We start from the raw sequence: 25,397 nt of genomic DNA on the forward strand, positions 1-25,397 counted from the left end.
CCGTGGGGTGTGGGATGTTTGGAAACGATCATCAGGGGATTCACTCACTTTTCCAGAGCATTCCTTTGGTCCCACAGCTTAGGATGCATCCTGATTTATGGGGCACAGGACTCCAGCAGCCCTGGGAAGGGTTCTGGTTTCTGCTTCAGCTCCCAGGGAGAGACAGAAGGGAGGGGCTTGCGGTGGCACATTAGGAGTGAGGAGGCTGAGGGAGCAGGGCCTGTGGTAGGACGGGGCAGGCTCCTGCCTGGGGATGCTTCCACCTGCTTTTGGCTACAGACCCTCAGGCAAAAGGAGGCAGGATGGGCACCCCAAGGCCTGCGGGAAGCAGTGTCCTCAGAGCACATAGGCTCCCTGTGTGCGCAGCAACTCCCTGTTGTCCTACGGTGGCCCCGTTGCTTTTGCTTAAAGACCGAACTTTTCTGTCACCAAGCACAGCCGTGTTCATTGGAGCCACAGAGAAACCATGTGTGTTGTGTGCTCACTCTCATTTAACGGATGCAGAGACTGAGGTCTTAGGCTAAGAGAAGCTAACGGTGCCTCCAAGTCTCACGGCTGGAAAGTGGTTGAGCCAGGCTCCAAACGCACGTCTTCTGGTTTTAAGTTCAATCTCTTGAGCACAGATGGCCCCGGGCCACCGCAGCAGAGAGCGTTATTGTGACACACAGGAAGGGACGTTGAGCATTTAGGCAATCAGGCCCGGGTTTCAATCCCACCCTGCTAGCTGTGAATTTGGGCCAGTTTCCGAATCTGGGCTTTCTTATAAATAAAGCGGATACAGTGATGCGCTGAAGCTGGCTCCTTCGGCTCCTGCAAGCCAACTGTGTGCAGTTCTTTCCAACTCCACATTCAGTCACACGAGGTTGATTAGCTTGAAATGCACCCTGGCGAAGTATTTACACCAGAGAAATGAGCAAATGCTACAGTCAGGGCTTCTCTTCCCGGAGAGCCAATTGTTAAGCATTTCCCGGAACACCACCCTGTATGCTTCTCACTTGACAGCACTGACTATTGAATCAGATAAAGTATGTCAAGTTCTTACTGCAATGCCTAGAGTGGAGCACATGCTCACAAATGATTAGCAACATAAATGGTTTACCTTTTCTTCATCCTTACCATGTTTTATCCCTTTATTCACTCAGGAAAGTAATTTGGGCAAGAATAATTTTCTTCCATCATATGGAGGAAGACATTGAGGCAGGCCCTCAGGGGCTAGGTGATTGAAAACAGAAGTGGTAAGAGGTGAGCCTGGGTCTGAACCCAGATATTTATGCTCCTCATCCAGGGCCCTGGCCGTTACCCTGAGCTGCCCTCCCACAGACCAAGCAATTTAGAGTCTCAGAAATACAGGGATCCTAGAACCAGAAGGGACGTTAGAGATCATCTGTTGACAGTTCAGGTCCTTCGTGTCACAGACAAGGAAACTGAGGCCTGGAGAGAGGAAGGACATACCCAAGGTCACTCAGCCACTTATGGCTGAACTGGAATTTGGATCCCAGATCTCTGGATTTCCCATCTACATCTCTCTCCACTGGACCAAACTGCCTTTAGACCCCTGAAGTGGGGTGGGATTATCCTGTGCAGACAGCATGGCTGATCCCCTGTGGAGAGGGAATAGGATGGCTACTGGGGAGACCACTGTGTGTCCATTCTGGGGAGAGGGGATGCAAAAATAACGTTATCTGTTCTGCCTATACCACCATGTTATGTGAAACTGTCTCGTAGATGCTGAAGTACTTATAAATGTAAGTCAGTGACATTTTGTCAATCAGCAAACATTTAGGAGCCAGAGGCTCCCACGGGCAGATCTTTGGGCCCCTGTGGGCAACAGAACGCTGGCATTGACAGGTCAAGGCTGGATCCAGCTCCATAATCTCCATGACCCTGCTCATATCCTCCTTCCCTCCCTCCCTCCCTCCCTCCCTCCCTGGCTTCCTTCTATTCAACAGACATTCACAGATTGCTAGCCTTCTGCCAGGCCCCAATGCGGTGCTAAGGAAGCAAAGATGAATAAGGCAAAGTTTATCCTAAAGAATTTCACAGAAGAGAAAGAGAAAACACACATGAGAAAGAGCCACCAGGAGTCTATCCAGGGACCAGAGGGGCTCAAAGGGCACTGTGGCAGTCAACTGGGGGGTGGGGTGGGGAGTAGGAAGAATATTGCTTTGCAAAAGAAGCAGCTTCAGTAACACCAAAGAGGTGTGAAATAGCCTGGAATATTCTGGAAATTGCAAGCATGGGCCTGGGTTTAAAAGCTGCAGCTTTGGTTTGGAGTCACACAGGCAGTTTGGAACTGGCTGTGCCGTGCACTGTCTGTGTGAGCTAGGCAAGTTATTAAACTTAAACTGTTTCCTCATTTGTAGAATGGGATGACAGTTTTTACCTCACAGGGTCCTTGTGAAAATTAATTGAGATAATTTATTCAGGAAAATATCTTTTGGGTAACCACTACGTGCAAGACACCATTGCAGGTATGAGAAGGCACAAGTGAGTAAAACAGGTCAGGTTCCTGCCCTCAGGGAGTGTATATTCTGGTGGGAGGGGACAAACAGTGAAGAAATAAAAACAGGGCACAGAGTTGAGTAGCCGTAAGTGATGGAAAATAATAAAGCAGGTGTTTGGGGGGGAGCGGTCCTTGAGATGAGGATGTGTTAAGGAAGTGCTCCCAGGGGAAGCACTAGGGACAGAGAGGCAGGCAGGGAAGGCAGGAGGCCAGGCTGGGACGCAGACAGGTCCCGCAGAGGGCGGCCTCAGCCTGATCCTGCGGTGGCTCTGGAGTATAAGTGATGCTCAGAGGGTCCCAGCCTAGATAAGGGAAAGATCCTGTGAGTCATTATGTGCTTAGGCTAGTGCCTGGCCATGACTGAGTGGCCCTCCAGCCTGTCAGTCCCTATATCTCCTCCACCTCCCCTGCCCCTTGCCGTGTGTGATTCAGTGATCCAGAACAATCTGACGCTTCCCTGAGCACTGCATCCCCTCACGCCTGGGTACCTCTGCCCATGCTGTTCCTTCCTGGAATACAACCTCCCCACTTTTCTCCCTGGAAAATTCTTAGTCATCTTCAAGTCTCAGCTCAAATGCTGTCTCTATGTCTGTGGAGACTCTCCCAGGCCATCCTGGGGGCCTTCTCCTGTGTAACGTCTGGATCAGTACAGACCACCACTGAGGCGATAATATTGCTTTGGAATTGCCTGTTCCTGAGCCTGTCTGCCCACTAGCCTGGGTGCTCCATGGTGACTGCGGAGAGGTCCTTTCAGCTCTGGGTCTCCAGACAGTTGAGCACACGGTAGGCCCTCAGGAAATGCTGAATGAATGAATAACTGGCTCTGTTACTTGGTAGCTTTGTGCCTTCTAGTGAGTCAAATAACCTCTTTGTGCCTTAGTTTCTCCACCAGTAATTATAGCCGCACTTAAATCAGAGTATGTTTAGTAGATCAAGTGAGATAATGAATATAAACTCTGAAGTGCTATCCAGATTTTTAGCTCAGCAGAAGCTGCAGGGACCCAAAAGGCTCCAGAAGACCTTGGGTCAGTCCAGAAGACCTCTGGAGAGCATTCTAGTAGGAGAGCTCTGAGTAGGCCCCGGGGTAGCTCCCTGCCTTCTCTGACACTTCGTCTGCCCCCAGCCAGTGCCTGAAGCTCTGGCCCTGGGAAGGAGACATAACCCCCAAGGACCCCCACTTGAAATAAGTTAGCAAAAACAATACACATGCAAGCCAGTGGTGCTGAGAAGTGGAGCTTCTCCCTGCAGGGGAGGGCTGATGAAAGGAACCTCCCCAACTGGACACAGGACTAATCTGTGGTCACCGTTGCAGGGGAATCTTGCATAGGGATGCCTTGACTCTGTAAACCTCATTCCAGCCTACCTCCAGCCTCTTCCAAGGCTGATCCCTCTTTTCCTGACTATCCAAGAAGGCTCTCCTCCCTTCCCCGTCCCACCTCATTCTCTCATAGCATCTGCCAAGTTTGCCCTCAGTTACCCTGGTCTCCAAGGAACCAGAAACCAGATCTTTTCCTCCATGCTCCCTTGGCTCCAAGTTCTCTGGAGCCTTCAGTGTCGTTCCCTCTCATCTTATCTTGATGCCGCCCAAAATTTGGGGGCCTTTGGGTTACTTCAGCACATGGACATACCCTCCTTATGGAAAAGTTCATGACTCCAGAGTCCCTTCCTCAGCCACAGCATGTGGCCTAAAGTTCTTTCTTTTACATGTAAGATGGTTATTTATCTTCCAGTGTATTGTCATCAAACTACTTCTTAACTCCAGGTGGCCTGGCTTGCATTCTCATCATTTTGCAAAACCTCCCTTGCTCTAAGATGCCAATGAGCTACTCTTTGCCAAGTGCATTAGCTTGGTATGGTCCTGTGTCTTCAAGCTTCAGGCCCACTCCCTGAAGTTAGCCAGTTCCCAATATAAATGGGTCCTGGTAAAGACACAATATTGTAGAGACATAAATTCTCCCAAAATTGATCTATAAGGGCGGTGAAAGTCCAATAAAAACTTAGTAAGAGTTTTAAAAATAGAACTTTACCAGCTAATTCTAAAAGTCATCTAGAAGAAAAAAATGCACAGGAATAGCCAGGCAAATTTTGACACAGTAAGAACAATGATGGGGAAACAGCTCTTCCACATGTAAATATTTACTAGAAAGTGGTCGATAGAGAGTGATATTGGTGTAGGAACAGATAATCCAAACAATGGAACACAGTAAAGAAATAGATCCGTGGAAATCTAGTATATGTTAAAAAGGCATTTTAAATCACAAGGAAAGGATTGACTGTCTAAGAATTGTTTGGGGACAATAGATTACCCACTTGGGAAAAAATTGTTAGATGTTATATTCATGATGGTTATACTTCCTGAAAAGAAAATTCATTTAAGCTATTTTAATCAGACAGGAATTTATGGAAGATATGTATAGCTGCCAGAATTGGAGGGAGTGTTAGAGAAAAAGATTTTAGGTTGAACTTACCAGAACAACTTCCAAAGTCACAGTGCAGAACTGAGCCACTGAAGGAGATGTTGCTACAGTCTGGAAGCTGCCAGACAGTAGGAAGTTTTTGCCACGGGTGCTGTTCCAAAACCACACCACCTCTGCCAAGATCTATGCTAGGAAAATGGAGGCTATGCTGCCTTTTTCTCCATATAACTCAAAGCTTCATGGGAGTTGTATCTGCTTAGGTCTTCTAAGATGAAGCAGACACCAAGATGGAGTTAGAAGGGCAGGAGATTTGTCAGGGCAATGCCTGTGAAAGATAAAGAGGAGAAGGGGCAGGAGCAGCAGGGAAAGTCTTCAGATTGTGATATAGGTCTGACACCTGTGAAAGGAAAGAAAGAAGGAAGAAGATTGGGTAGAAAAAGCCTCAGACTGTGATGCAGCTTTGAGAAAGTCTAGGCCTCTGCAGAGACTGCCCATAGAGGAGTCCCTCTGTGTGGGGAAGAAATGGCTATGCCCTAGATCCTCTCCATGCTCAGTCATTGGCTTAGCGCTGTGGCAGATCCTGAAGGCATCCAACTAGGGGAATCTCCACTACATCTGGAATCTTAGCTTCAAGGGAGTTTCTGCAATATAGCAAGACACACCAGAAGGGCACTGATGTGAATTTTGACCTAGCCAATATATAGCATCTATCTACCACAGACTCCTACCTCACACCACATACAAAATAAGCTTTAGATGGATTAAAGAGGTACAGGTAAAAAACAAACCTATACAATGATTAGAAGAAAATAAAGAAAATACAGGGACATATTTCTATAACTTTGGAATAGGGAAGGACTTTTTAAGCAAAACACAAAATCTAGAAAACATAGGGACATATTTTAAATTAGTTTTTATTTATTTCCTTGTTTTAAAAAAGTAATGGACACTAACACACAATGGTGAGAAACTAGATGCTTTTCCTCTAAGCTTATGAACAAGACAAGGGTGTCCCCTCTCACCAGTCCTATTCAGCATTGTGCTGAATGACCTAGCTAAGGCAATAGGGCAAGAAAAGGAAATAAAAGATGTGTAGAATGGGAAGGAAGAAATAAAACTGTCTTTGTTTGCAAACAACATGATTGTTTGTGTAAAAGATCACAAAGAATCAACAAAAAACTCCTGGAACTAATGATTGTAGCAAGGTTGCAGGATACAAAGTTAATATACAAAAGTTAATTACTTTCCTATATACCACCAATGAATAATTAAAATTTGACATTAAAAACACAACACCATTTACATTAGCACCAAAAAGAAAAAACAAAAAAGACAGACAGACTTAGGTATAAATCTAACAAAATATGTTATGTGATATATGTGAAGAAAACTACAAGACTGTGATGAAAGAAATCAAAGAATATTGAAGTAAATGGAGAAATATTCCATGTTCATGGATAGGAAGTCTTAAAATTGTTAAGATGTTGCTTCTTCTCAACTTGATCTACAGATTCAATGCAATCTCAATAAAAAAAATCCCATCAAGTTATTTGTGTATATCAACAAACTGATTCTGAAGCTTATTTGGAAAAGCAAAAGACCCAGAATAGCCAACACAATACTAAAGAACAAAGTTGGAGGACTGATACTGCTTGACTACAAGACTTACTGTAAAGCTACAGTGATCAAGACAGCATGGTATTGATGAAAGAATGAACAGATCAGTGGAACAGAATAAAGAGACTACAAATAGACCCACACAGATATAGTCAAGTAGACTTTGACAAAGGAGCAAAGGAAATACAATGGAGAAAGGATAGTCTTTTGAACAAATGGTGCTGGAACAATTGGACATACACAGGCAACAACAATGAACCTAGACAGAGATCTCACACTTTTCACAGAAATTAACTCAAAATGGATCAAAAACCTAAACATAAAATACAAAATTATAAAATTGCTAGAAGATAACATAAGAGAAAATCTAGGTGACCTTGGGTTTGGCAATGATATTTTAGATACAACACCAATCCATGAAAGAAAAATTTGCTAAGTTGGACTTCATTAAAATTAAAAACTTCTGCTCAGTGAAGGATACTGTTAAGAGTATCCTTAAAACAAGCCACAGGCTGGGAGAAAATCTTTGCAAAAGACATCTCTCATAAAGGACTTGTATCCAAAATATACAAAGAACTCTTAAAACTCAACAAAAAGAAAACAAACAACCCAATTAAAAAAATGGACAAAAAATCTTAACAGACACTTCAACAGAGAAGACAATAAAAAGAAAGGCGCTATTAAGCCATGAACGGACATTAAATGCATATCGTTAAGTGAAAGAAGCCAGTCTGAAAAGGCTACATACTGTATGATTCCAACTATACGATATTCTGGAAAGGGCAAAACTATAGAGATGGTAAAAAAGTCGGTGGTTTCCACGGGTTCTTGGAGAGGAAGGGAGGGATGAATAGATGGAGCACAGGGTATTTTTAGGGCAATGAAACTCTTCTGTATGATACAGTAATCGTGACTACATGACATTATGCATTTGTCAAAACTCATAGAACTGTACAACACAGAGAGCCAACCCTAATGTAAACTAGGGACTTCAGTTAATAATATATCAATATTGGTTCATCAATTGTAACAAATTACCACACTAATGCAAGATGTTAAGAATAGGGGAACTTTCTGCTCAATTTTCCAATAAACCTAAAACTGCTCTAAAACATAAAGTCTACTAAAAAATTTAAAAGTAATTAACATACTTGGAGAAAAATTTGGCAGCAAATATAGCAGATGATAGTACAGTGGCCATACATTCTAGTTTTCTCAGGTTAGTTTTGGTTTGTACCTATTGTCCTGATGTTCCATCTGATGTAGTATTTGTCATTCTCAAAAGTGTCTTGGTTTGAATGATAAATTATATGTTATAATTGATATTATTATTATTGATATAATTATTGATCATAATTAATATCAATTATTAGAATTGATATATAAATGCTATTGATTTTATATAATGAACTCCTATAAAGCAATCAGAAAAAGTTAAATAATCCAGGAGACTAATAGGCAATATATATGAATATGTGTATTAGTTTGTTAGAGCTGCCATAAGAAAATACCACAGACTGTGTGGCTTAAATAACAGAAATTTATTTTCTCACAGTTCTAGAGGCTGGAAGTCCAAGGTTAAGGTGTTGGCAGTTTTGGTTTCTTCTGAGATCCGTTTCCTTGGCTTGTAGATGTCTGCCTTCTCACTGCGTCCACACTTGGTCTTTCTTCTGCACATGCACAAGTCTGTGTCCTAATTTCCTCTTCTTGTAAGAACACAAGTGACCTTGGATTAAGGGCCACCACATGACCTCATTTCGCCTTAGTTACTGCTTTAAATGCCCTGTCTCCAAACATAGTCACACCTGACATGCTGGGGGTTAGGACCTCAACACATGATTTGGTGGGGGACTCAGTTCAGCCCATTATAATAGATAATTCACAGAAGAAGTACAAATGGCCAATAAATATATGTCAGTATATTTAATATCATCAGAAACCAGAGACATGCAAATTAAAAACAATAGTAACTGATGACTTCCTCCAATAGAATGTCAAAAAAATAATAAAGAAGATTAATTCTATCCATGGTTGGCAAGGATGTAGGGAACTGCCATTTGTTGGGAGAAAAAATTAATACAGCTTTTTTGGAGGGCAACTTCGTAGACTATCAAAATGAAAAAACTCTTATCCTTTGACCTAGAAGTTTCACTTCTGAGACTTCATCCCACAGAAATAATCACAGAGGCACAAAGAGGCATGCAGAAAGATGTTAATTGCATTATTTTTTGTAATGATTACAAATTGAAAAAATATTTAAATTTCTATTGATAGATAAATAAGCTATGGTACATCCATACTATGGAATACTATACTGAGGTCAAGAAGAATGAGGTAGACCTATGATAAAATGAATATTATACTATATCTTATGAATAAAGTAGACCTATGATAAAATAGAGTCATGAAACACATTAGTAACTCAAAAAAGAGGAAAGGAAGAACAAAGAACAGATGAGACACATAGAACAACAAATAGCAAAATGGTAGATTTAAACTCAACCACATCAACAATTGCATTAAATGTAAACAGTCAAAACACCTCAATTAAAAGGCATAGATTATGAAATTGGATTTATTTTAAAAAGCAAGATCTAACTATAGACCGCTTACAAGAAACCGACTTCAAATAAAGTCATAAATAGGTTAAAAGTGAAAGGTTGGATACATGTATACCATGCTAATACTAATCAAAAGGAAGCTGGAGGGGATATATTAATATCATACAAAGAAGATTTCAGAGCAAAGAATTTTTCCAAGGATAAAGAAGGTCATTTCATAGTGATAAAAGGATCAATTCATCAAGAGAACACAGTAATCCTAAATGAACTAGGTAAATGAACCTAACAAGAAAGCTTCAAAATACACGAAGCAAAGAGAAATAGAAAAACCCACAATTATAGTCAGAGATTGCAAATCCTCTTGTCCTTATTTTATAATTTTCTACTCTCATTATATGGGCCTTTCTTCATCTCTTTAAACTATTAATCAAACTGAAGGCCCTTTTCAGATCATCTTTTAGTCTCCAGTTCCTCTAGCGTAAATTATTCCGTTCGTTGGGTTAGTGGAATGTTTATCTTGGCGTTAGACTTCTCCATATATTTTATAATTTTTCTCTGTGAGCTCATCTTCAACAGGGGTTATTTTTCACAAGAGGCCTGTAAGTGCTCTGAGTTATTAAGGCCTCTTATGGGGTGATTTCACTATTGCTTCCTCCTACTCTTTTTGGGGTTTGCCCCTTCTGCCCTTCTGTGGTTATAGGTTTATGTTTCATTTCTAATGCCCAGAATTTTTCTTTTTCTTGCTATTGAGCTTAGCGATATTTTAACACAAAATTTTAAAGGATCATGCGACATTTTGCTGTTTGGAGAAGGTTTGGGAAATTCCCATGTCTGATTAGTTTTTGGTTTTGATTGGATGTCTGGTCTCCCGTGACAAAACTCTGAAATCAGCCTTCGCTCAATCTCCTTCCTTGTTGTCATTTGTCCTAGAATTATAAAATTACTTTATAGTGAGTTTATAATAAGTTTGTTTTTTTAAAAACTGGAAAAAAAATGCCATTTGAGGATTACAAGTTGTCTGACTTTTAGGATGAAGACTAAAATTTGCTTTATGGAAGCTCTTCCTTTGTTTTGGAATGTTCTCACTCGAGTTGGCCCTCTTAGCTATGCTAATATAAAGCAAGGACCTACCTATCATTCCTGGTGAGGATGGAAAAGCACTGATGGAGCCCTAAAGGAGATTTATTAGTCTGAAATGTTAATATACATTGAATGGATTTGTAGAATTCCGCCTCTGAGCATTGTTTTATTTAGAGCACCACCATCGCCTAATTTGGAATCAGATTACCCTATGCCTGAAATTGGTGTGTTCTTGCAAAGTGGAGTGCGTTACTCTGGGATCAGCTGTTTGCATAAGATAAGGAGCTGGGATGGCGAAGAATGTGGGGGAGAAGTGCTCACTTCTTCAGCTTAGACTGGAGAAAACAACAGTGCAAATGACCCAGATGGTCCTGGCACAGCCCAAGGGGACCTGGGAGTTGGCATCCCACGCGGGATGCTGTTTTAACCTGATCATCCCAGCTTTTGGGAGATGTCTTGACAGGTATTCTGTTTTGATATCCTTACTGTCAGTAACGCATGGAAGAGGCAAATTCTGGAGCAGGACAGGAGGGCTTGGGAGGCAGATCTCAGATGTGAGTGAGAGCAAAACACTACTTCCTGGAGCTGGGGTGGGGGTGGGGGGGGCTTCCCTTAGACTTGGACTCCCAGGAAGGGCAATAGTTGGGAGATGCCTGGCGGTGGGAGGAGGTTTATCCCTGGTCACATGGAGGCAGTGGGCAGGTGACATGGGCAGCGGGCTTGTAAAGGGCTTTGAAGTTAGCGCAGGGCTACAGGCTCTCAGCAGAGCCACTCTGAGAACAGTTATAGGATACTTTCAGGGATGTACTTCCCTTTTCCCTCCTAAGATTTCAGGCAATATTGTTAACTTGGCTTTGACTGTGGTGCAGAGAATTAGGACAGAGCCTGGCCCATGCTTTGGGCAGAAGGCTGCAGCCTGCCTGGCTCTGGGTACAGCGTTGTGGGGGTGGAGAGAGCCGGGCAGAGAGCGGCAGGAGGGGAAGCTGAGCAGGGCGCCAGGGCTGCAGCACAGAGGGCTTTGCAAGCCATTTGAAGGAACTGGACTTTAAGTTACAGGCCCTGTGGAGCCGTTGAAGGATACTAATGATGTGACCAAACTTATACTATCTTGAAAGAAAAAGAACCCAGAATAGCTCATAAATTTGTAGACAGCTATAGTGGACATCTACTGTCTTTGTCTGGCCAGCACCTCTTCCACTCTCCTGCAGTAACAGAACCCCTCTTTCCTATGGGGAGCCTGTTCCATGTGATTTGGGTAGAGCTGACAGTAATCTTCTCAAAAATAAGGAGGGAGCCAGTGACCCAGGTGGGGCCAACAGGAGCACCTGACCTCCTGGCCACAAGTTCTGGTTCAGGGAAGGGCCTGTGATTCAAGTTTGGGCCAGTGAGTTGGGCCCAGGGCTTTTCCGACAAAGCTGCTAGGAATGATGAACTCTTTCTGGTGATGTTCCTAAACTAGTAGGATATGAATCTAGGACTCCTGATGGCCAAGAATTCTTCTTGCCACGTGCAGAGAAAATATTTGAGAGACGGCATCCAAATATTTGAGACAGAGTCAAAAGGCTGTAGTTTGAGGCACAGGATCCTGCCATGGGTAATGCCAAGTAGAAACAGGCAGTTGGAGGAGACACAGAAAGGACCCCAAAGACATTGTTGAACTACTAGATCTAGCCATTCCTGAAGTCTATGGGATCTTTCCTTTTACATCAACCAGTAATTTTTTTTTCTTGCTTAACCTAATTTGTCACATTTCTCTTACTGATAAGTGAGAGCTCTCACCAACAGTTGTGTGTTCTCCCTGATTTGTTCTTCCCCAGATTCAATATTTTCAATTCACTTGACATTTGAGATGGTTTCTAGACCCCTCCCCTGCATCCTCCTCTGGATGGAGATGTCCCTACTAGTGTCCCTGGGGATCTTCTCTCTAAGGGTTGTATTATAATAAAGTACATGATGGCCTCTTCTCTGAAGAAGTTGACATAGAAGGTTGATACTCGTAGATCAGATACTGGGGAGGCCTTTTGGGGATCTCAATCACTGCAATATATGGTTTGAGGTATCTACACATCTATAAAGAATGATGCAACTTGGCTCTGCCACAGGGAGTTCACAGAATAACTTCAGTTTCTAGGTGGGAGGGACAGGAGAAAGGAGTGTGTCCTCATTTATGGCCAAAAGGATCCCAGGGCTGCCCTGAAATATAGATGAAACTGCTCAGTCATCTTAACTGGCCATTTAATGAGCCGATCCATAATTTAAAAGCGGCTTTAAGAAACTGCAAGTGGAAGGGGGCAGGGAGACACTGGGGCCAGACCTGTCCTTATCAAGATCTGAGGGTGTGTGTGTGTGTGCAGAAGGGAATAGTGAGCGCACCTCCTTCCGAATCCTACAGGGGTTTCCATAATCCCCTTGGTTAGGGCGAGTGGGGAACCTGCTTCACCAGAACAGGCCTGGGTTCAGACTTCTGGGTGGAGAATCTCCTCAAGTGCCCCTTACAGAGTGCTCTGAACCTCCCCAAGTCCTGCTCGTCACTTAGGAAGTACACACAAGACTAAAACCCTGATGTCTACCATTTTGGGTGTTCCCAAGTCCTATGGCCTTATGGGGTCACCTTGCCTTTTAATAGGCAACACAAAATGGACCCAACTCTCAACCCACAGTAGAGGGAAACCCAGGGCTTCCTGCAATACTTCTGGGGATTTCTTCTCAATCTTCTTACTCTCTTTCTGTTGAATCTGTCCCCTCTGTCCTCCCTCCCTCCCTTCCTTTCTCTTCTCCCTTTCTCTTTTAATTTTTTTTGCCCCCTGAGGCTGTTTTCTTCTTTCTATCGAGTGTCAAGACAAATGTAAAATGTAGATCCTTTTCCTTGATTTCCCCAAAGTAGCCCTAGCATAGGGCATTTGTGACACATTTTTCCTGCATATGATTGGGAGAGCTGTGTTGCATCTTAGCACAGAAAACACCTTAAAGTTGAACATCAGATATTTCCTTGGCCACGCCCCTCCCAGCCATCTTGTCTCCTTGAGGCCCAGTCACCACCATGTTTCCAGGCCTCTCTCTCTCTCTCTCTCTCACACACACACACACACACACACACAGCCAGCCTCCCATAACATCCTTTCTCCTGTGAGCAGCTCATCCCCACTCCGGACCCAGACTGCCTCAGGGCCAATCTCTGCCTGCCCAGAAAACATTAAGGACCAGCTTGGAAATTACTTTTTCCTTTAACACAATCAAATTATTTGTCTTAACTCCTTCCCCTACCAGTCTCTACCGGCATGGAAAGATTCCTCATCTTTCCGATAGGAATTATGCCACCCCCTTAGACGGCAGGAGTGGCCAGAATAATTTTGCTTGTTGTTTAAATTGCAGCTTTTTCTTTCCTGCTGCTCAAGTCTAACTATAGCCCAGAGATGTTTCCATCAGCCCCACCTGCCTAGTTCCATCCATCCTCCCCTCCCTGGCTCCATCCCTCCCTTGTCAGCATCTCCCTAGCTCTGCCCTACCTCCCCAATGCGAGAGCCTTCTCCAAACAGCCCAGGCCCTTACTTCCCAGGACTTGCTGTCCCCAAGCTGGAGGACCAGCCACGGGGTGCCTGGAACCATAGGAAACCCTCTTCCCCCTCCTCCAGCAAGGTCTTAGGGGCCCTGCTCCTTGTCTGGGGCACTGTCTTTATGTGGCCGAGGGTCTCAGTGTGCAGTTCAAACCCAGGGCCCTTAGAATTCTACGTGAACAAAGAATGGTGAGCCCTGGCAAGTCGCTGGAGCAGCGAGCTGATGGGAAGCATCAGAAAATGTTCATCTGTCTCATTCAGAGCTCCGCTGCATCCTGGGCCCTGGATGGATGCAGTCAGGCTGGAATTTGGTCTCCCAAATGTTGCGCAAACTGCAGACCTGGCTCTTCTCTTCTGCTTGGGCTGCCCCCTGGGGGTCCCTGTGGTCAGCCTGGGGAGGAGAAAGGAGCCATGTCCCAAATCAATATATAGGCTTCTGGGCTGGTTCTGCCATAAACTCATTTCAACTGTTGGACACCCCCAACCCCTATTTGGGCCTCTGTCTCCTTGTATGAAAAATGAGGGGGTGGACTAGATGAGGCCCAGAGACCTAGAGCCCAGGCCTGGGAGGGGACCATCTTAGCTTCCGGCAGGAGCTCATTATGGTGCCAGGAGCCAGGCCTACCTGCTGGGGGCAGAGGCTGTGCAGCCCTGAGCTGGAGGGATTGAGGCTGTGCTGGCTCCTGGCCTTTGCAGGTCCAGGATGCTGGAGTTCCGAGGGCCCGAAGGGAGGCCAGTATGGCTGGGCGTAGCAGGGGAGGGGGAGTCACTGAGGAGGAGGCTGGAGAGACGGGCCGGGCCTCGCAGGTCCTGGGAGGAGTCAGCGTTTCACCTTAAGTGCAGGGGAAAGCCACTGAGGAGGTTTCCAGTGGGGGCCTGGCCTGATCTTGATCTATGTTTTTAACAGATCACTCTGCCTCTGTGGGGAGAATGGCCTAAGAGGAGGCCAGAGAAGAATCCAGAGACATCCTGCGGGGCTAGTGCAGTGGTCCAGGCAAGAGAGGAGGGTGCCTGAGACCAGGTGAAGCAGTGGAGGTGGAGAAACGTGCATGGATTCAGGGTATGTTTGGGGGCAGTTGTTGTGATAAATGTGGTGGTGGTGAGGATGCTGGACAGCCTGGCTCCCTGAGCACCCAGTTTAGGGCCACACTCGCTACCACTCAGGTACTTCTTTCTGGCCACTTATACATCAGTGGGGGCTCAGCCAGCCTCCAGAGGAAGGATAGTCAGGGGAGTGAGGCTCACCAACTTTGCTGCCAGTTGAGAAGGTGATTGACGTAAGAACCTCTTGCCTCCCTCACAATGATGCCAGGAGGGGTGGGACCTGGTGGGAACAGAAGGTGGGGAGCCTGTGGCCAAGGGGTGGTGCTTGGCTTCCCACTGGATCAGCATCGGGGCAGCACACCCCAAATGTCAGTGGTCTCCAATTCCTGAACCGTCTTCTTCCGCTGCCTATTCTCTGCAGCAGTGAGGACCAGCTCCCAGCTGGCTGGCCAATCTAGTGTCAGGAATCCTCTCTTCCAAGAGATGGTTCACACTCCACTTGGTCTGCTCCAACTCCCAGAGGCCTTTGGGCTGATTTCCTGCTTCAGGGCTCTACGGCCAGGTCTGACTGAGTCGGGTTTGCCTAGTAGGAGAGTGGGGCGCTCTTTGGGAATGGAGAAAGAGGTGAGCTTCCGTAGCACAGGGGAAGCGAGAGAGCAGCAAAGAGGGGCTTGGTGTGAGGGGGTGGGCTATTTGCTAAATAAAATTTAAATCTTTGCCATGGTTTCTGCCAAGAAGAGAGAAGTGGCTGATGAAAACCATATGTCTCTAAGTAAGTGGAACGAGGAGCCCTGCTTTGGTGTGTGTTAAAGATGTGTCTGTTGGTCGTGCAATGGAAAAATCTCTATTTTAAAGAATACAATGTTAAGAGGCACTCTGAGACAAACCACATTTCGCAATTAAGTCGTTTACAAGGTCAGCAAAGGAAGGACAAAATAAACCAGCTGAAAAAGTCTTGCTCAATACCAAAATTTGTTTAAAAGTTCAGTGTTACAGTCTGAAACTGTAATGTAGGCTTGTTATATTGTTTTACAAAAATAGCCAAAAAGATGAAACTCTTCAGGGATGGAGAAGCAATTAAAAATGCGTTAAGTACTGGTGCAGATATTGTATTTCCTGGTGTTTTAAAAAAGAATAATTTTTTAAAATGCTATGTCATTTTTAACTTCTAAATTGACCCTGAGGCAAGCTAAACCCAGAGATATAGACAAACATAACTACTGCTCACTCTTTGCAGAACGGAATTCGAGTTTCTTCATCCAACGTTCAAATTCCAACATAATGTGGTTCCAACTGGCCTTCTCTGAATTTCCTCCTCTGAATGCTGCTGCTGGCCCTGCCAGCCCCATGCCCCGCCCTCCGTCCTGTTTGCAGGCTGCCACCTGCGCGGCTTCACAGGGCACTTACCTGCCCCCGAGATGCCCTTCCTCCTGGCTGTGTGGAAGAATGTTAGTCATTCTTCAAGGATTTTAATTTCCAAATTCTATCCATTCCATTATAATTTCTATTTGATTCTTTTGCATAGAGATTCTAACACTTTGGTGAAATTCTCCATCTTGTCATCTATTTTTTTGCATATTAATCACGATTATTTGAAAATCAGATAACTCCAATATCGGGATCACCTGTGGGTCTGTTTCTATTATGGAGATATATTTTTGGCTCTGCTCCTGTTATATTTCATCAGAGAGGATTTATTTTGGCTTTTCTGGAAGGCAACTGGAGTATGGGAAGGCCATGCTAATCCAGCCGGGGCGGAGCTGGTTTGAAGCTGCCGCCAGACTCCGTGAAGGCTGTTCTGTTTCCTGCCCACCCTTCCTCGAGTGCCTCGCCCTCCTGGGTTCTCACTGGGGGCCGGGGTTGTTTTCCAGGGCCCCTGCTCTTCGGAGGACCTTCAATTCCAAGTTTGTTTCCCCAGCCGCATCTTACTGCCAATGATTCCGCTCAGCTGGCCGCTCTCTCGGCTGCACTCTCTGCTCAGCCCTGCACTACCCGGTGGGTGATGCTCGTGAATTGGGAAATGGCTTCAGGGAAAAGGGCCTCAGAATTTTCAACCAACCTACTGTCCTTCTCTTCTCCCAGACATCTTGGCCCTCAGGTCCTGCTCGCCTGGATATTTTGAACTCCAAATTTTTCTCCTCGCCCCATGAGATCGTCAAAACCTCCCACTCAAGTTCTCAGCTTCTTATCTACCACTTTCTGCTTGGTTTTCGGCCTCCGGGCCCTGGGCTGCTCACGATTCAGAGATGCCTTGAGAAGAGCAGCACCGAATGTCACCTCCATATGCTCCCTTCTCCCTGGGATTGTGACCTCTCATGTCCTGGCTGCCTGCAAACAGATGGCTTTGGATTTTGTCCTGTTTGTTCTTGGTGAGAGAACTGGTCTCTGATGAGCCCCTCTGACACACAGGAAGTGGAATCCTTCATCCGCTCCAGTAGAATAAGCCTCCTGAGGGCAGGACCTTGTCACCGCCACCACTGTGATCCCAGTAGATCTCATCCACGCCTGTAAATATCACCTGTGCCTGGACTTTCCAGATGTCCATCTTCAGCCAGAGCTCTGTTCTTAGCTCTGAGCCCCACGTATCTCACTGCCACTTGTCATCTCCTCATGGCTGTCGCACAGAAACTCAACATGTCCAAAATCTTGTTCTTCCCCCCAAATCTGTCCCTCCCCCAGACTCCCAGCTCAGGAGGAGGCGTCTTTTCCATCCACCCTGCAACTTACGTCAGAAACCCGAGCGTCACCACTGACAATTCCCGCTCCTTCCCCTCCCACATCCAGTCTCCCTGTGTTGCCGATTCCACCATAAGATGCCACCTGAACTCATCCAGTTCTCTCCTTCTCACCACCACAGCCCTGTCCCAGCGGCTGTTCCCCTCCCATTCATTATTCAGAAGTCTCCTCACATCCTTCCCCAAAGCCAGGCTGGCCTCCTTCCAACGTGTTCGCCAGCCACTGGATGAGCAGAATGACCCCTTGAAAACAAAAATCTGATTACGTCATTTCTCTGCATAGCACCCTTCAATGACATCCCGTTGCTTTTAAGAAAGTTTTGAAGAGAGACTCTCAAGAAGCCACCAGCCCTGCAAGTTCTTCCCTGAGCCCCCTGGCCCTTGTCCTTGACACACATTCCATCCTTAGGGCTTCTCAATTCTGTCCGCACCCTGAGTTCCTTTTGCCCCAGGGCCTTTGCACATGCTCTTCTCCTGCCAGGAAACAGCCGTCTCCTCTCTTGTCTGCCTCTCTCCTGTTCATCCTGCAGGTCTCTGCTAAATGTCCCCTTCTCAGAGGAGCTTGTCTGACCCCTAGACCTGGGCAGGTGCCCCTATGAGTTCCCTGTCATGGTCTCCTGTGCTCTGTTCATAGCACTCAGCACGGTGGGAAAGATACAGTTAATCACGTGATTATTGGATACATTTCTCCCCTGCTAGACTTTCATCCCCTACAGGCCAGGGGCTGTTTGTCTTGGTCACCACTACAAACCCAGCACTAGCAAAGTGCCTGGGACGTCTTAGAAGATTTGTAAATAATTTTTTTAATAAGTCACTAAGAGATGGACAAGGACAGCAGGCCACCCCCAGCCCCAGCCTCCCAGCAGAAAGCAGCGCAGGGAGCGCCGAGCAGAGAGGGCGGCTGGGATGGGGTTCCCAGTTAGCAAGCATCTGAGAGTGTGACTATAAAACTAAGGAATTCTAAATTGCTGTCTAATGCAGTCTTATTGCCGAGCTTAAGGCACTGGCCGGGGAGCCAGCAGATCTGGGTTCCAGTCCCAGGTCTGGCACAAATCACCACAACTAGCATTTTTATAATGTTTCGCAGTTTACAAGGCATTTCCACAGATACGATCTCATTAAACCAGCTTGGTGACCTCCAGCAGGCAGCCTTTAGAGGCCTGTGGGGAGGGAGGAGCCCGGGACAAGCTGGGTTCCAGACCCGACTCTGCCGTTGTCTCCCCACGTGATCTCAGGCAAGTTTCCTCTCGGCCGGGTCTCCTCCTCTGTGAATGAAGAGTCCAACGAGATGATCTTTAAGGTTTGTCAGTGGCGATTTAGAACTAAAAATTCAGGACTGCTCCAGTCAGAAAGCAAAGTGGCACAAATAGCAGGGCAGCACTCTCAGAGGCTCCTACCGGTACATGGGTGCCCAGCCGGGGGCCACGTGAAAACAGTACTCGCGTAGGCTGATTTGTATAGTGTTACCAGGGCTCGCAGTGTAGAAACCTGGACTTGTGTGGGTGGTTTATATGAGAGCCCATGCCAGGAAGCAGGAGAGAGGGAAGGGGAGAGAGGCGGGGAGAGAGGAAAAGCCCAGCTAGGTGAGTGTGTCCCCGTCACTTCGGTCTCAAAGGGCCGTGACCTCCCCCAGTCCTGCTGAGAGGCCGCAGAACCCCTTCCAGAGCCGTGGCCCAGAAGCGCGGGCATGGGAGCCTTTCCCCAGCAGCTCCCACCTTCAGTGGTGGACCGTCACTCCCAGGAGTGTCACTGTCGACTTCTGGGCTGTGCTTACCGTGCTGAGGAGGCTTCTTGGTAGGCAAGTCCTGGGGCAGAAAATACAGAGACTCCTTGAGGCAACACTCTGACATGGACTGAGTTCACTGAGAACAGTTCCTGCAGCAGCGTCTGAAGTCAGGGTGGGACCTGGGGCACCAGGACACCTGATTCAAGCCCTAAAGGGGCAGGAGTACCGCCGTTCCGCCAGCCCCACTCAAGAACGGGTGCCAGGGCTCTCCTTCCCACCCCCACCAGTTCTCTGCCCTCTGAGCGGCAAGGCCCCCCCACCTGCTTTTCTGCGGAGATTTTTGGCATCCTTAGCCGTTGAAAACCGGGATGGAGGGTGTCTGTCCACCTGGGCCGTTCAGATGGGGCTCAGCAGAGCCTTGAGAATCAAGCTGTTCTGCTGAGCTGTTCTTCAGCGACGGCCTGGCCAGATCTGCGATGGAGCTCCTGCCCCACAATGAGGAGGTGGGTGGTTCATATGCCTCCTCCCCATGGGCAAGGCAGGTGCTCCCTGAAAGGTTAACAAAGGGTCTGTCTGCAGGCTGGGGCTCCCAGGCCTGGCAATGGCAGTGCTCCTGGTCAGGAGACCCTCTCCCCGCCTCCCTGGTGGCACAGTGTCTCCTCTCTGTCCTTTTATAAACTCTGGACCCTGCCTCCCTCTGCCTTCCCTGTGGATGCTCAAAAGTCCAATTTGTTAAGAAACGGAAGGAACACTGGCTACTTCAAGCCTTTTCCTCTGCTGTAACAATTCAACTTTTTCCCCAGGTAGTGTGAACGGGAGACTAAAGGAAAAAAGTCTCTTATAAGAAGGTAGAAAAGAACACAAAGATTTAAATTTCAGGGTACTATCTGTCCATGTTCTTCCTCTGGGTGAATTTTTTTTTTTTTTAAAGATTTTATTTTTTTCCTTTTTCTCCCCAAAGCCCCCCAGTACATAGTTGTATATTCTTCGTTGTGGGTCCTTCTAGTTGTGGCATGTGGGATGCTGCCTCAGTGTGGTTTGATGAGGAATGCCATGTCCGCGCCCAGGATTCAAACCAACGAAACACTGGGCCGCCTGCAGCGGAGCGCGCGAACTTAACCACTCGGCCACGGGGCCCGCCCCTAGGTGAATGTTGTTAACCCCCAAGTAAATGTCACTCTCCTCTGGGGAGGAAAGGGTCTCTTTTCAAAAGTTTGGGTCTAGGTCTTTCCTTCTCTAACTGTACCCCACCCCCACCCCAGATTCGGATAATAAAGAATTTGGGTGGCTCATGTCCCAGGTTCACAGGAGGTAACCTCTAAATCTTCGGGATTTCCTCAGTGATAGGAGCATCTTCGTTATCCGTAGTGGTCTGCTCAGACCATATCTGAGTTCATGCTAATGAGATGACTCAGGACAGGGCTGGCCGTGCCAGAATGACACAGAATTAAAGGGTTGGGGTTTTGAGCCAGATGATGTCAGCCCAGCCTCTGGGGAGGGGAGGGGGCAGGAGCTTAAGTTCAGTCATGTGACTGATGCTCTAGTCAATCACGTTTGCATAAGGAAGCTTCAATAAAAACCCTGGACACTGGCATTCGAGTGAGCTCTTCCTAGTTAGTGTTGCACGTCGACTGTCCAGGAGGGTGACGCGTCCAAAGGGCACAGAAGCTTCACATCTGAGACCCTCTCAGACCTCACACTGTGTGTCTCTTCACTTGGCTGGTCCTGATTTGTACCCTTTATAATAAAACTGTGGTCCTAAGCATGGTGGTTTCCTGAGTTCTGCGAGCTGTTCTGGTGAATTAGCAAACTTGAGGGGACAGTGGCCGCTTGGCCAGAAGTGCAGGTGGCCTGGGAAGCCCAGAACTTGCTGCTGATGCCTGAAATGCAGAGAGTCTGGCGGAGGACCGTGCCTTCGGTGGTGAAGTCTGCACGAACTCCAGGGAGTTAGGCGCCAGACTTGCATTGCACCCAGGGGTATCCGTCTGCTTCCTACTGCCGCCTGGGGAGCCCTACGCATCTGTCAGGAGGCTCGGTCTCCTCCAAACATCGCCCATCCCCACTTTCAACCCAGAAGCCAGATACAGAGCAGGGAAACTGGCCTTGAGTGGAGCCTGGGCGGGTCTAGCATAACCGGGGAAGGTGATGTGTGGTGTGGTGAGCAGCCATCTCGCTTGAAGGCCATGGGCAGTGGGGGGTGTGCCTGGCCAGAATTCCCCCCAAATCTCCCTCCCCCACTGTCAGTGTGTCCGAGCTCCAGCCTGGCTCGTCTGGCTGGTGAGGGTCACCTGGGCCAGCTGGATCAGCCCCTCAAGTTACTCTTACTTCAGCGTCCGCCCCCTGGCCTGGCCACAGTCTTTCCATGGTGTGTGCGACGGAAGTTTATTCTCTAAAACTGCTCAAATCTTCCTTGCAGCTTCCTCTCCCTAGACTTGCCATTAATGATATTTCAGTGTCTTCCAAGTTGAATGCTTTCTTTCCCATTCAAATATTTCGCCTATCTGAAGATTTTCTGTTTCTAGCCTCTCCGCCATAACAATCCGACTCTCCCCCAGGCTATGTAACTGGGAAACAGAAGAACTGAACTAGTCCCTTGAAGTAAATATTCAGTGGTTGAGGGTTTGTATCTCCTTCTCTACCCCAAGTCAGTATCTGGGTGCATGAGGGGGATCCCCTGGCAGTGGGGAGGTGTCCTTGGATCCATGCTTGCTTTCTGCATTTTCGCTGGAGTCCAATGAGGCATGACCGTCACAGCATGCCTCCTGGGTAAGGTGCCGACATGCACCTTGGGAGTCTGTGGTGTCCCATTTGTCCCTGGTGCCTTAGTGGGCTCTCCATCCTGGCCAGGCCTTTGCCTGTGCTCTCAGCCCCTCTCAGCCTCTCCCTGCGGCATGTGGGAGTTTCTGGGTCCCCTGCGTGGTTAGGGAAGCCAGGAGCCCTGCCTTGGTCAGGGCTCCCCTGCCACCGGGGCACCTTCACTCCGCACGTGCTGGAAGTGGCAGAGAGCATAAGGCAGACTTCTGGAGGCGTGCAGTCCCCGCCCCAACCCGTGAGCTCAGGGAAGCGTGACTCCAGCTGAGATTCTCCCCATCCCCAGGATGTTTCTAAGCACCTCAGCGCCGCCATCCTTGGGTAGTGAGCTCATAATAGTCTGGCTTCCTCGCTGCCTTCTTCATCCCTTCTGTTCCCAGGACCAGAAGGCCTTCCATCCTTTTTCTTCCTGCCTGCCCGGGATGCCCCTACAGAGACCAGTCTCTGCATCTCCAGGCCTGCCTCTTGCCACACCAAAGGAATTTAGAAAATCCTTTCTCCAGACAAAGGGTTTCTTTCCTCCCTGCCTGGTTGCTGGAAACTCAGACAAAAATCTAGTTGATATTTGGAGCTGGGCAATGACTTGCTCCAGCAGAATCTACCCTCGTCCCCAATACTGAATAACTGCCACTGGTGGAGCCCCTGGGATACGAGACACACAGGCTGAGGAAATAGAGCTGAAACTATTTCAGAATGTAATATCTCATTTACACGTCCCTTTAATAATATTTATGGTGGGCCTAGCATGTACCAGGCACTGTTAGAATATAAACACTCCTTGAAATTGTTTTAATAATTGCTTCATTAAGATATGACTGACATACCATACCATTCACCCTTAAAGTGTACCATTCAGTATTTTTTAGTATATTCACAGAGTTGTACAACCATTACCATCACCTAATTTTAGAATATTTTCATCACCCCAAAAAGAAACCCCATATTCATTAGCAGTAACCCCCAGTCTCCCTTCCCCCTGGCTCTTGGCAACCACCAATCTACTTTCTGTCTCTATTGATTTGTCTATTCTGGACATTTTAAATAAATGGAATCACAGAATATGTGGCCTTTTGTGACTGGCTTCCTTCATTTAGTATGTTTTCAAAGTTCATCCATGTTGTACCATGTACCAATGCTTCATTTATTTTTATTTTTCTTTTTTGGTGAGGAAGATTGGCCCTGAGCTAACATCTGTTGTCAATCTTCCTCTTTTTGCTTGAGGGAGATTGTCCCTGAGCTAACATCTGTGCCAATCTTCCTCTATTTTGTTTGTGGGATGCTGCCACAGCATGTCTTGATGAGCGATGTGTAGGTCTGCACCTGGGATCCGAACCCACAAACCCCAGGCTGCTGAAGTGGAGTGTATCAACTTAACCACTATGCCGCTGGACTGGCCCCAATACTTCATTTATTTTTATTTTCAAATAACACTCCGCTGTATGGATATGCCATGTTTTATTTATACATTCATCAGTTAACGAACATTCGGGCTGTCTCCACTTTTTGGCTAGTATGAATAATGCTGCTGTGAACATTCACGTACAAGTTTTTCTGTGGACAAATATTTTCATTTCTCTTGGTATATACCCAGGAGGGGAACTGCCGGGTCATCTGTATTAAAAAACAAAATTCATCTGAGTAAATTTTCAAGATCTTATTGGCTGTATTCAATAATTTATGAATGAGGCAGCATCCAATCTAGCAGACAGAAAGGAGCTCCAAGAAGCTGTACAAAATGAGAGACTTTTATAGGCAGAAGGGAGTGGAAACAAGGAAGTTACCCCATGCCCAAAGCGGGTTGGTTGTGGCAAGGTCACTTCCCTTTAGGGGACGGCAGGGGTCTATCAGGCAGATGACCTTACTGGAGCTCCTTAGGTGATCTTTGATGGACTGCTTTAGGATTCCATCTCTGGGAACGCTGAAACTGTAATTAATCTCATTTTGGTGGCATGGGGCTTAGCATAGGTGACTCCATTTGGGGCCTATCGTCTTGTTTTTAACACATGGTAACTCTGCTTCACATTTTGAGGAACTGCCAAACTCTTTTCTAAAGTGGCTGCACCATTTAACACGCCCACTAGCAGTGTATGAGGGTTCCAGTTTCTCTCCATCCTCGCCAACACTTACTGTCTTTTTACCTTGGGCCATCCTGGTGGGTGTGCAGTCGTAACTCACTGTGGTTTTCATTTGCATCCACTAATGGCTAACGATATTTTGCATCTTTTCATGCTCATTGCTCATTTGTATATCTTCTCTGGAGAAATGTCTATTCAAATGCTTTGCTCATTTTTTAGTTGGACTATTTATCTTTTTATTGTTGTGTGGTAAGAGTTCTTTATATATTCTGGGTACAAGTTCCTTTTCAGCCCTTTTTGAATTTTAAGAGACACTTAAATCAACGTCAGAGTAGGGTTTGCACTTTTAACAGTTGGTAGAGTTCATTGCAAGGTGACAGAAACCTTGCAAAGAACGCATTCCATCCCACACAGAGGGTTCATGCAGGGGCAGACCCTGGAGGGGAAGGATGCAGAATTGTTGGGACAGGCCTGGGCCTGCTCTGTTCACCCACACCCCTTTCAAAACCCCCGCTGGAGTTTGAGAGATTTAACAGGTTGGAGAAGGGTAGGGATGCTGGTTGGTTAGTGTATTGAAGGCAGAATCATATGGGAGATTTTTCTTTCTTTCTTCTTCTTCTTCTTTTTTGCTGAGGAAGATTTGCCCTGAGCTAACGTCTGTGCCACAGCATGGCCGCTGCCAAGTGGTGTAGGTCCACACCTGGGAACTGAACCCAGGTCACAGAAGTAGAACACACAGAACATAACCACTAGGCCACAGGCCGTTCCCTCGTTTTTTTTTTTTTTAAGGAGCATAGGCTTTTATTTCATGAGCAAACGAGACGGTACATAGTAAAGCGTGTTAGAATTACAAAGGGCTATGCTAATGTGAGGTCATATTCTTACCGTACTATTGTTATTTGTAGGCAATGAAAACCCCCTCTAAGATGAAATCACAGAGCCTGTGGGGGAGGTGGAGGAGGCACGGACTGAGGGTGGATATGAGGGAGAAAGAGCGAGCAAGAGAGAAAGAGAGAGAGATCTCTGTGATTTCTGGCAGATTCCCTTACCACCTGTAGAATAATTTACTTCATATTTTTCTTTAAATGGACTCCTATTTCTTTTCACTAAACAGATATATTTATAAAGGAAACTCTCTATCAAGGTTATTAATGGCAAACCTGCATCATTTTCAAAATGGAAGGAACCATATAAACAAATATAACAAAAACCAAACCATGTTATTAAGTTCTAGCTGGAGGCTGTTGCTTTCTGGGCCTGGAAACCTCTCCCGA

General features: G+C 46.5%; 1 protein-coding gene across 3 annotated transcripts in view; it reads left to right on the plus strand.

Moving 5' to 3' along the window:
• The window catches only part of CIB4 (calcium and integrin binding family member 4), a 98,840-nt gene that overhangs the window by 19,749 nt on the left and 53,694 nt on the right, over positions 1–25,397 (plus strand). For 2 of the 3 annotated variants that reach the window (XR_011426149.1, XM_070235765.1), the window contains exon 2: positions 14,640–14,792. The exons of the other annotated variant lie outside the window; for it this stretch is intronic. Coding sequence is in view for 1 of the 2 variants with exons in the window: in XM_070235765.1 (XP_070091866.1) it covers positions 14,782–14,792 (11 nt within the window). In the remaining variant the exon portion in view is untranslated. The remainder of the gene's footprint in view (positions 1–14,639; positions 14,793–25,397) is intronic. 3 annotated transcript variants of the gene reach the window in all.

Source organism: Equus caballus, chromosome 15, assembly GCF_041296265.1.
Source record: "Equus caballus isolate H_3958 breed thoroughbred chromosome 15, TB-T2T, whole genome shotgun sequence".
In the NCBI taxonomy this organism is placed as follows: Eukaryota; Metazoa; Chordata; class Mammalia; order Perissodactyla; family Equidae; genus Equus; species Equus caballus.